Below are 13,049 nucleotides of genomic sequence, written 5' to 3' on the forward strand. Positions count from 1 at the left end.
GAAATGAACAAGAGCAAAATATAATAAGCATTGGTTGTCTCGCTAGAGCAGTGGTTGTCTGAAGATGGGACATGTAATAACCTAATGAAGGGTCCAAAATATGCTCCCATTCCAGTAACAAGGCAGCATTTATGAGTGACCTGTTTGAAAGCAAATATTTGGCTGGTCATTAGGGTTTACTAGACATGGTGCAACATTAACGACATTATGCATCTAGATGCTTCCATTCCATGTCCATAAAAACAGATTAGGGTAGCTGTATGTATCACTTTCCTTATGGTGGAATCTGCTTTTCATTTGTAGAATAAAGCTAGACCTGCTTCTCTGGTAACATCGTCATAAAGTGATTTTTTTTTTGCCCTATTTTGGTAATAGCCTATGTTTAAATGCATAAAGCATGAAATATAAAGGATGTGGCTCACCTAATATGTGAATAAAATAACTGTTACAGTGCATGTTTATGTGGGATTTCATGAGTGCCTACTCTGACAAGTGTTCTTTCTGATTCAGTGATAGGCCAAATTGGTCTGATCCAGTCTCTTGTCCCTTGGTTCAACAATTAGATTATAACAGCTGCCTAGGAAGGCTCATTAAAGGAGGACTGCATCCATAATTCTATTGCTGATGCAGGGGATTCAGTTCAAGGGTTTATGGCTCAATCCCTGACCCATAAACAACCAATAAGCTTCCAACTCAATCTGGAGTGACTGATAAAGTCCTCCCATGTACAACAACTGAAATCCAGTAGGTGTTTCCCCAAACTGTCCCCAAACCCATGACAACTACCTGATAATATATAAATCAATTATACTCGAAAAGTTATCCTACATCATCTGCTAAAATACACACAGCTCAAAGGCTCCAAGGTGGACATACTGAAATAAATAAGGTTTTACTGATATGGACAGGAGAGTCTGCCTTCCATTAATGCACTAATGGGCAATTGAGAAATACATTTTGGACAGACACTTTCCTGATACTTTCATTACAATAACATTGAACCTTCAAGCTAAACTCTATTGGTGCATATTTGGTGTCCACAGATGGTTGATGGGGCATTTGCCCATTGACCTCACGCTTCACCATTTTGGAAACTTGACGTTTAAACACCTAACCAAGACAAAGCAGCATCTTTTTCTCCAGTGATACAGAAAAATGTGTTATCAAACCATAAGGGAAATAAAAAAGTATTTAAAATCTGTAATGTGAAATTCAAGTTAACTTGGGTGCAGTTTATGGGAAGCGGGAGACTTGCCTATTACTGTGGGAGACCAGGAGAGGGAGCCGTAAAATTGTTGACAATCATGGTAATATATTTCCTACCACTGATATATGGACAATAACAATGATCTTGACCCCTCCAACTCCCAGAGTTGGACCATCTGTGCAACATCCACACTAAGAACAGCTGAACATAGAACATGGTGTGTAAGATGGGTGGGGGGCAAATTGTGGTTTGTCATGAGATCTCCTTCCCTCTCAAGGATGTTTACCCAACTTAGTGATGTAACAGGTGATGGGGCTGCTCTGCTTTTTATTTATAGATGGGCTTTAATCTATTTATTTGAGTGGTCCCAAAAAATACGAAAGAGAACATTGCAGGAATTTACTTAACATTTCCAAAAGTATTATGGATAAGAGGTTACAATGATCATATATGAATGCAATTGAGTGTATAAAGTACTAAAATGGATGAAAAATTGGGCACACATTGATGCTATTCAGAAACGTATTTGTGCCCATGCATGCTCCTTGCAACTCACGGCCTCCCTTCATCCTGCATTAAAGCAACAGAACCCTGCAATTATGGGCAACCTGAAGCTGGTGGAAAATCTAGGGTTGCATCAGTAGCTTTGCAAAGTAATGCCCTTATAATGTTCTTATTGGTGTCTCAAGGAGTGGTTGATGTAACTAAGCGAGTGACTGCATTTACACTGAAATTCTGAGGAGGGGGATCATTGCATTGTGGGAAACAAAAAGGGAGTCTGCATTCAAATTTTGCATTTAGCACTTGGTATTGACTTTTTAAAAAAAATAAACCTTTCCATATTGCAAGAGTGAAAGCTTCTACTAAAGTCCCTATAGGTTCCATCTTTGAAAATGTTTCATTCAACACTTACAAGCCTAAAAAAATTATTTTCTTTTACACTGGACTATAAAAACCCAAATCGAAATTTATAGTAATTTGTGCAATTATTTCAAGGGCTTTATTTACAAGGTGACCGGATGAGTTGTAGCGTTTGGTCTATCTATATGGCCACTTCCAGAACTTAGAGAGGCACATCATTTACCTTCCAACAGCTGATTGCCTTCATCTTGCCTCACGAGGAAACTTCGGGCGACTTCGGAAAACGAATCGCCGCGTGTGATTAGCGCAGGCGATTTTTCATTTTAGCCAGGCGCAGAGCGAGGGGAGGCATTCGGGGAGAAAAGTCGCGGCGATTAGTCGCCAGGCGACTAAAACTCCCCAAATCGCCCAGTGTGTCCCTACCCTAATACCCACCACCAAGAAGAGAGCCATTGTTTTCTTGTACAAAGTGACTTGCTCTTTTGTTTGATAAGAGCAAACAGACCCCCTTGTTTAGCACGGAAAGGGCTGATTTGTGAAACACTTGCATTAAGCATCTATTTGCTGTCATTAGGTGCAGGATGAGCCCCAGGAGAGAGTAGGATTTCCCTATCAAAGAATCAGTACACAGAAGTCACCGGAGAGAAGCAGAACAGAGCTTGTGTTTTTGCTTTTATTCCAGCACAGAGCAGTGTCTTTATTTAGCCACGTGCGAGAGAGCTTTATGGAACATGATTTCCAGGTGGCCTTTTACTCTTAAATGCAGGAAATTGCACCCATTAAGCAGTTATTGCAGAGCAAAACACTCTGAGCAATGTCTACATTGAAAACAGAAAAGGACAAATATCCATCAACTTTTAAACTTTTGTTCATTCATTTCCTGTTTAGTCTTTTAGTTGATTTAAATAGTAACTCTCTCCAAGGTTCACTCAAAATAATCCTTCCATCCCGACAAAATTACTCTGTATGGGTCCACCTTGTGACTGTAACATTGGTTTTCCACCCTGCCCATAAAAAAATCCATAATAATAATAATGATAATAATTATAAACTCCACAATTCATATGGCTACCGACTTGGACAATGGTGGTGACAGCCAATGTCTATGGCCAACTTTAAGTTTTAAAGCTACATAGGTTTTGTTTTGAGTTGTCTGATATGCACATGGGAGGAAACCTTGGACTGTAATTCCAACCTTTTGTCATTCCCTTTAAAACCCCCAAGCCCAAGCCAGATTTCTCTGTTTTGTTTATAATTGGGTTTTTAATCTGTGTGTGATTTTCCTCTTTGAATGAATGCTGGCTGCCTTGAACTTAGACCTAGACTTCCCTAATGATTCTGCTCTCCAAGATCTGCTTTGACCTGTCTGATTGCAAGTTCTCACATCCTTACCATGATATATACAGACTCATAACCTACCCAGAGGCCACACAGTGGATCTCACCCAAGACTGGTTAAGTCCCAGTGGCACTTGGGGTGTTATCTATGAATTAACAGGCGGCATGGTGAGATGTTCAATGTGTGGATTCCAACTTTTGGAGAGCCTGATCTTTAGAAGATGCTAATAAAACCCATAAAGAAGAACCTGAATATTCTAAAAACATTCAAATCCCAAGTGTTGTATTACAATCAATATCGATGTATGCTATCTTTTTAAAATAAGAAACTATTGGAAGAGCACTTCCAGATCTCAGAGCTTTCTAGATAACAGGTTTCCAAATAATAGATTCCATACCTGTATTTCAAAACAGATATAGAGCATCAGTGTTATAAATACAAGGAGTAACGAAGTCAGAACCGTTCTTGTAATTGCAGTTCATACTCTAATTTCTGTGTTAGGCAATATAGACTTTCCATGGAAGGGAAGAATATACCTATAACTACAAGTGTCCTGTTAAACAGTTGGTAGAGTTCCAGTGAGACCTTCCTTCTGGTTCAAAAAACTTCATTTAATAGCAAGGAACAAATGCATGTTACAGCCTTCCCTTATTGTATTTACAAGTGGGTTCGTTTAAGCAAATGATCTGCATTGCTTGAACTCATGCCACTGCCTGTGTGTGTTCAGGAACAGCTGGTGAAGTGCCAGCTAAACAAGTGGGCCAAGTACTTGAAAGCATCTGTTTGGACAAACTGTACCCATGCACTCAATTACAACACAAATGAGTGACGCAACAATGGGCATTAACATCATTTGAAAATTGCACATTTAAAACATAACAAATAAGCTACAAAAGCCTAAACTGACATGAATCAAGACATTGATTTATTTAAAATCCATATTCCTAAACTCAAAGGGAAATGATAAACCCTTCATAAGAAAAGCCATCCATTATGTTATGCAGTATAATATGAGGGCATACTGTAGCTTCTGTGCACAATATATGTTTTGTGCTCTTTGTTGATTTATTGGATTGTGCACTGCATTAGTTTTTTAATCCCCATGGACGGAACTACCGGGGGGGCTGTAGGTGCAATTGCACCCCGACCCACACCCCCTTGGGGCTGAGGAACGATCACACCACCTCAAATCCGCCAAATAAATTGTATGGGGGGGGTCAGTCATTAAAAATCCTGGAGGGCCTTGATGCTTCAGGGCCCTTGCCTGCCCAAGATTTTTGGCACAGGGGAACAGTTTGCCATTAGCTGGAAGTTCACAGCCATCAGCAGCGCCAGCAAGAGCAGATATAAAGTGTGGTGGCAGAGGTCTCCATGCCTCAAATGATGGGCCCCAGATACCCCTTCTGACACTGCTGACAAGCAAGATAACAGTTTTACCTCCTTTAAGTAAATCTTTTCAATGAAGTCATAGCAAATCCAAGGTGATTAAAGAAAAGGTTGGGAGGAACATATGTAGACTATAGTAGCTCTATACACATTGCCATGATCTTTCATTTAGACCTGCCTTTGTTGGTGGTAATAACTGCTCAGGTCTCCACATGTGGGGCCCAATAGAGCAGCTGTTAGTTGTGGGGGGAGAAGCAGAGTAAGAAGGTAACAGTGGGGTAAGCTGACAAAAAAAATGGTAATGGCCATAGGGTTGATCCTCTTACTTATAATAAATAATGCCAATCTAAAAACCCAGCTTTGCCCAAGGCTCTCCCAAAACTTAAAATATCCATTTTTAATTGCTTACCCAAGCTTTCTCATGTATGTATGTATGTATGTATGTATGTATGTATGTATGTATGTATTTATGTATGTATAACTTTATTTGTAAATCGGTGTTAAGAAGCGCAGCGCTATACAGTGCATAAATGTACAATATATATATATATATATAAAAGTATACATGGGGAAGACAAATCACATAATAAATATACACAGAAATCATTTAAGTGCTTTGTGGTAAGAGACATAGTGGGAAGGAGGTCCCTGGCCTGTAGAGCTTACAGTCTAAGTGGATGGGAGGCTAAAATACAGGCACAAATTGGAGATAAAAAAGTGCACAAGGTAAGGCACAGTCAGTAGGCACAGGACTAGGCTAATGTTCTAGTGATCCAAAAGGTAGACTCTTTTCTTGAAGAGATTAAGAGAGGATTCCTTATGGAGGAATTAAGGGATGGAATTCCAGAGGGAAGGAGCAGCAAGATAGAAGAGTTTGAGACGTGAGGTGGCAGTGTATGTGGATGGTGTGAAGAGGAGGTGACTCTGAGAGGAGCGGAGAAGGCAAGCAGGAACATATAGCGAGACAAGACAAGAGAAGAAATGTAGTAGAGCAGAGGGGTCAAGGGCTTTGAATGTTAGTAGAAGGAGTTTATATATTATCTTTTTCTTAAGGATACATGGCCATTGTCATACATTTTGTCTCACCTTGTTCCTGTATTTATCTGTTGATACAAACTGATTCAGGAAATACCAAAAATGCAATTATCTCCAGTTAGCAATATACCAACGATTGAGGCCTGCTTCTTTAAAACTCCTTCCTATGATTATTCCCTTTGCCCACCCTTCCCTAGCTTTCTCCTTACATCCCTTCTATAAACATTGTTATTGAAATTTATAGAGTTTCATTCTCTTTGTGCACTTTCCCTTAAGGCTTGCTTTTTTTCATTACCAAACTACATGGACTTCAAATAACAGACAACTCGTACACTGGAAGAATTGCTTATTATCAGTTATTTATTTAAGTGCCAACCTCTTCTCCCAACAAGTGCCAATACAAGAGGTGACAGGTCTGTGCTCTTTCAAGCTTGCTATTTAAAATGGATCTACTGAATACACGATATAATATATACTGTATACTGAACTATATACACTGGGTAATTTAGAATATGGGATTTGTGGGATCGAGTAATGGTACTCCGATGCAAACTGAGGTTGCTTGAAGGTTGGAAGGTCAAGGAGAAAGTCTGATGGAAAAAGTGGTGCAGCTCTAGAGGCTTGAGTTGAGAATAAAAATACTGGGTATGCAGATTCCCCCTGTGAGCCCTCCTGACTTGGATGGATTCTGTTCTCAAGCAAGTCTTGGTCACTAGTAGCCTGGCCTTGAGAGCAGAGCCACCTGCTTGGCTGTAAGAGCAGTTCTTTGTTTTTCTGTGCTGTGGAGCAATATCTCTGTGCTCTCCCACTGTGATTCCTTTGTTTGGGATTCTGACTCTTTGTAAGTTTAGAATCTATGGAGCTCATATCAAATTAAGTTATGAGGTTAGTAATATAATGGTGGAGCAGATTTGTAGACAAGTTTGAAGGTCAATGATGGACCTTAGTCACAGCAACTAGCGTAGAGACCCCTGGTAGGATGTGATGTATTCATGTTGTACTAGAATGGTAACAGCCTGTGAAGGGAAAGTCCTATGGGATTCCCAGAACCACTTGCTTATATAAGTGTTGATTTTATCTATACTGACCTGATATATTCCATTGCGTAATACTGGACTGGGGGGCTTCCTGCACTGGTGTTTTGCTGCCATGAAACAGCGACCTCCGTATCAGAGACAACCACCGCCTGCGGCTGCGCCGGGGCACCGGGGGCCATGCAGCTCTCTAAGGAACAGAAAAAAATAAATAAATAAATAAAAATTGGACAAATCAATAGCTTGATTCATATCCAAGACACAAGAGCAGAGGGCTTCGGAAATCCACGAGACACAGTAAATTAAAGCAACGTATAAATTAGAAGAGAGAAGCCAATCATTACGAGAGCCGCAGTAAATCCCAGTTAATGCACCGGGCCAGGTATAAGCTGTAAATGATTACACCATTGATTTATGATATTCATCTACATCGGGAGAAGCTTGTTTGTGAGATACTGCTACAACAACCCATAAAAAAGAAAATCAATGGCAGCACAGCTCTTCGCTAAGTGTGATTTGTAGATAACTAGAGAACCAGCCATGGAAACTGGCAGCTGGGCTGTATTTGCTGTGATTACACTGGGTACATTACTCTCATTCACACCGTATAGAATGTGCCACTAACAAATGATCTGGGGCAAAAAAATTCATAATGATGTTTTCCTGGTACCTTTATACAGAGATAGTAACATGCAGCATCCTCTATAGGCTTAGTGGTGGAGTACATGGTTTTCATTGGGGGGCAGTTACTAAAGTACCTTAAAGAAACCCAAGCAGGCACACGGATAACAGAAAAACTCTTTGCACAAGTCGCAACTGATCTCGGGACCCCAGTGATACAACCAACTGTGCTAATGATTGAGATTTGTTTATAATAACCACAGACAGGCCTGCAATACAATGTAGTAAACATTCTGCCTACTAACCCAGGCAGGACACCAATAAAGTGACCAAACATTCTGTTATTCCAAATAGGCAAGTACAGTACAATTGGCTTTTAATATATTACCCCTGACAACAGGGCCGCCATCAGGGGGGGACAGGGGGGAGAGTTGTAGGTGGCCCGAGGGTAAGGGGGGCCCGACCACGCCACACTTACTTGATTAGCCGGGCCCCCCATCTTTCTGAGAGCTGCTGACTTCGGGAAGGCATCGACGTTTAAGGTGCTCTGGCCACCAATTTTCTTATAATGTGGGGGGGGGGCCTGGCCACCAATTTTTTTTTCTCATGTGGGGGTCACCAATATTTTTTAATGGGGAGGCCCTAGCCACAAAAAATTTTTTATGGGGGCCCTGACCACCAATATCTTTTTATTTTTTATTAACATGTGGGAACCCTAGCCACCAATATTTTTTTGTTTTTTTACTGTGTGGTGGGGGGCGGACCTGTGGCGTGGGTGGACCTGTAGGTGGGGCTTGCGGTGGGCACAGCCCAGGGGGCCCAGGAAATTTTGTCGTATGGGGCCGTGATTTCTGATGGCGGTCCTGCCTGACAAACCAGCAATACAGTGCAAATGGCCTTATGTATATTACACCAATAAACCAGCAATACAGTGCGAGTAACTTTGCGTATATTACCCCAAACAAACCAGCAATAAAGTGCAAGTAACTTTACGTATATTACCCCAGACAAACCAGCAGTACAGTGCAATTGGCTGTATATTTATACATCGAGCAAAGAAATCCGCACTCATAGGTCTTTTGTGATGAAAAAAATGGGTTTGAGCTGTTACAGATCTAATTATCCTAATGTCTGGGCAACAAAATTAACTCGGTAGCTACATGATATTTGGGAGCACATTTACTAAGCTCGAGTGAAGGATTCGAATATAAAAAACTTCGAATTACGAAGGTTTTTTTTGGGTAGTTCGACCATCGAATAGGCTACTTCAACCTTCGACTACGACTTAGACTCAAACTAAAAATCGTTCGACTATTCGACCATTCGATAGTCGAAGTACTGTCTCTTTAAAAAAAAACTTTGACTACATACTTCGGCACTTTAAACCTACCAAGCTCCAATGTTAGCCTATGGGGACCTTCCCCATAAGTTTTGTAAACTGTTTCTGATCGAAGAAAAATCGGTCAATAGATTGATTAAAATCCTTCGAATTGTTCGATTGGAAGGATTTAATCATTCGATCGAACAATTTTTACTTCAATCGATCGATCAAAGTATTTGCGTTAAATCTAAGAGTCTAAGAGCCGAAACGTTGAATAAACCCCATTTGTTTCATAACAAAAGACCTATGAGTGCAGATTTCTTTGCTCTATTGATATTGATATATGTTCCAGCACCTAGGCATTTCCATTGTTTTCTGAGTGCACCTATCCAGTACTTTGTGTATATATATATATATATATATGTATGTATGTATGTATGTATGTATGTATGTATGTATGTATGTATGTATATATATATATATATATATATATATATATATATATATATATATATATATATATATATATATATATTTTCCCAGACATTATGTATATTACCCAAGGCAGTCCATCATATTAAAGAGCAAGGTTTGTTCAGAAACGAAAATCACTATAAGCCAGAACAAAAAGAAACATCTTTCCAAATGTCTGCAGTGCAAAAAGTTTTATCAAACACATCATGAGTTTCAGCAAGCACAGGTTTTGGGGTATGTGAGCTTACGCCTTTCTCGAACAGGACTTGGGACTCCTTATTGATCATATGTGTATCTGACTGGGGAAGTTAAAGGAATACTTTAGCCTCGCATGGATAATCATTCTGCAGGGTTTCAGAATCCATAACAATCTATAATTCAAGCTCCACTTAAATAAAGGTAACAGATCATTAAAGTGCATAGCTGTCATTATAAGCAGCAGAGAGAAATCTGTTTACACGAGACATTTACCTTGGGGTAATGTGGAGACATCCCTCGGCATACTTGGTCTTCCTTTCCCTGCCCAGCTGTAAGCTCCTACGCTCACCCGATGTAAGGTCCCGGCCTTTAAATCTCCTAGGATTACTTCCTGATTGGAGACAGAGAGAAAACCTTATTACCTATAACCACAAAAATAAGGATTTAGTGCAAACTATGATAGACTAAAACATCAACTTTGGACAAAATCTCCAGTTTATTTAAAGAGGTTTGTTCACCTCTGCTTTAACTTTTAGTATGATGTAGAAGGGGATATTCTGAGACAATTTGGTTTTCATCTTTTGTTATTTATGGTTTATTTAGCATTTTATTCAGCAGCTCTCCAGTTTACAATTTCAGTAGTCTGGTTGCTAGGGTCCACATTATCCTAGCAATCATGCCTTGATTTTAATGAGAGACTGGAAACCAGTTGAAAAGTTGCTTAGAATCGGCCATTCTATAACATACTACAAGTGAACAGTAAGGGGCCCATTCACTAAGTTCGAGTGAAGGAATAGAAGAAAAAATACTTCGAATTTCGAAGTGTTTTTTTGGCTACTTCGACCTTCGACTGCGACTTCGAATCGAATGATTCGAACTAAAAATCGTTCGACTATTCGACCATTCGATAGTCGAAGTACTGTCTCTTTAAGAAAAAACTTCGACCCCCTAGTTCGCCACCTAAAAGCTACCAAGGCAATGTTAGCCTATGGGAAAGGTCCCCATAGGCTTGGCTATCTTTTTTTGGTCGAAGGATAATCCTTCGATCGATGGATTAAAATCCTTCCTTATCCTTATTCCTTTGATCGTTCGATCTATTTGCACAAAATCCTTCGATTTCGATATTCGAAGTCGAAGGATTTTAATTCCCCAGTCAATTATCGAGGGTTAATTGACCCTCGATATTCGACCCTTAATACATCTGCCCCTAAATGAATGGGGAATAATGGCTAGTAAAATAGAAAGTACATCTGCAGAGTATTCAGCTGTGTAATACAGTAAATGTACTTACAAAAGTCACGAGTGCATCCAGTTGCCCCTGCAAAAAGAAGAGAAGGAAATGAAGCTTGTCTTATAGGATTGTGTGTTAAAGTCTTGCCCATTTATTTATACATTTATAATGTGATTTGGGGCATCCAGGGGGGAATAATATGATCCCACAACATAAAATGACACTAATAACCAAAGATAATTTAATGTATTTCTGTCTGTATCTGTAGGTATATAGATATGCTCAGACAAATCATTCTTTATCGCCATATTTTATCTCACAGTTTTTATATAATACAGATTTCTTACAGGAAATCTATCATCTTTTAAATTATCGGCAGTTTTTTTTATATTACAGATTTCTTACAGGAAATCTATCATCATTTATTAGTCTACCCTTTTCATTCTTCTTAAGAAAATTGTACTAATAAAATATTTGGGGGCCAATTCACTAAGCTCGAATTTCGAAGTGTTTTTTGGGCTACTTCGACCATCGAATGGGCTACTTCGACCTTCGACTACGACTTCGACTTCGAATCGAAGGATTCAAACTAAAAATCGTTCGACTATTCGATAGTAGAAGTACTGTCTCTTTAAGATAAAACTTCGACCCCCTAGTTCGCCATCTAATACCTACCGAACTCAATGTTAGCCTATGGGGAAGGTCCCCATAGACTTGCCTAAGTTTTTTTGGTCGAAGTATAATCCTTCGATCGTTGGATTAAAATCCTTCGAATCGTTTGATTAGAAGGATTTAATCTTTCGATCGAAGGATTTAATCTTTCGATCGAAGGATTATTCCTTCGATCGAAACTATTTGCGCTAAAATCCTTCGACTTCGATATTCGAAGTCGAAGGATTTTAATTCCCAGTTGAATATCGAGGGTTAATTAACCCTTGATATTCGACCCTTGGTGAATTTGCCCCTTGTTGTTTCCTTTTGATATGTATATGTGTGCTAAGTGCTGTCTAAGGGCAGAGACACGCGGTCAGATTCGGGGAGATTAATCACCTGGCGTCAAATCTCCTCTTCTTTGGGGGCGACTAACCTCCCCAAACTGCCTCCTGCCAGCTAGAATGTAAATCGCCTGCGGGATGGCACCCGGAGCGCTTTGTTTTCCGAAGTCACCTGAAGTTTCCTCGTGAGGCAACTTCGGGCGACTTCGGGAAACGAATCCGCCATTCTGCCGCTGATTTACATTCTAGCCGGCGGAAGGGATTGGGAAGTGGGGAATTTATTGCAATTTATCTGCCGCCACAACCATGAAGTCTGCTTCTTCTATAGTTACACCAATGAGCAAGGGATCAGGTATACTGTTGCACTTATGTGTAGGTGAGTCTGCAAAGAGTAACTAAGCAAGTTTACAACATGGTTATGGCAATTGCAGCTGTATCAAGTGCGCTTAGTTACTAAAAGCTAGAAACACTTTACACAACATGAGATACTGTATGTTATCTGCTAAATGGAATATAATACTTTAGTCTTGTGAACTTAATACAGATTTAAATGGTTGTTTTAAAATTAGGCTTGGTCTGGTTCTTTCTTGTTTTCACTCCTTTCCCTTCTATCCCATATCACCTCCTGTAATTAGTCACATAGAGAATTTAATTCAGGGGCCCTGACTAGTGATGGGCGAATCTGTGCTGCTTCGATTCGCCGAAAAATTCACGAAACGGTGATAATATTCACAAAAGGCATTGAAGTCAATAAGTATCAAAATTATTTTGACGCATAACAATTTTGATGCAAGCGCCAATTTTTATACACTCGACTATTTTGTCCAAATGCTTTAAAGTCAATGAGCCTCCGAATAATTTTGCCGCATGACAATTTTATGCTCGTGACTATTCAGATTTTTATTTTTTCATGCCAGATTTTTTGCCGCTGGGGAAAATCCACCGTGAATTCGTGCCTGGCAAATTAATTCGCACATCACTAGCACTGACCAAAGAACCTGCAAAAGGGGACCTGGTCAAAAGTTGGACCTTTAAGTGGGGCTTTAACTAAAATGTGCATACCTCCCAACGTTTTGGAAATAGAAAGAGGGATTTACCGCGTGTAACGCAGCTAACTTTTTTGACCATTCCCATTTTGGTGGCCACGCCCCTATTTACCATGTTCATTTTACAAAATTTGGCAGGTTATGAAAGTTTGACATTTCTGAGGTTTGTATGTGTTATTACAGTTTTGAATTGCCCTTTAAGCTGCAGCTCACAGTTTCCCCAAGAGACCTGCTTATCTTAAATTGTTACAATTGTTTTTTGTGTATCTTAAATGCAGGTTGAGCTATCAAATCGGGACTGT

At 39.8% G+C, this 13,049-nt stretch overlaps 1 protein-coding gene across 2 annotated transcripts in view; it reads right to left on the bottom strand.

Moving 5' to 3' along the window:
- The window catches only part of egflam.L (EGF-like, fibronectin type III and laminin G domains L homeolog), a 67,600-nt gene that overhangs the window by 35,221 nt on the left and 19,330 nt on the right, over positions 1–13,049 (bottom strand). For both annotated transcript variants that reach the window (XM_041569564.1, XM_018266329.2), the window contains exons 4-6: positions 10,767–10,793; positions 9,749–9,866; positions 6,916–7,051 (exon numbers count right to left, since the gene is read on the bottom strand). In XM_041569564.1, coding sequence (XP_041425498.1) covers positions 6,916–7,051; positions 9,749–9,866; positions 10,767–10,793 — 281 coding nt within the window. The remainder of the gene's footprint in view (positions 1–6,915; positions 7,052–9,748; positions 9,867–10,766; positions 10,794–13,049) is intronic.

Source organism: Xenopus laevis, chromosome 1L (genome assembly GCF_017654675.1).
Source record: "Xenopus laevis strain J_2021 chromosome 1L, Xenopus_laevis_v10.1, whole genome shotgun sequence".
Lineage (NCBI taxonomy): Eukaryota > Metazoa > Chordata > Amphibia > Anura > Pipidae > Xenopus > Xenopus laevis.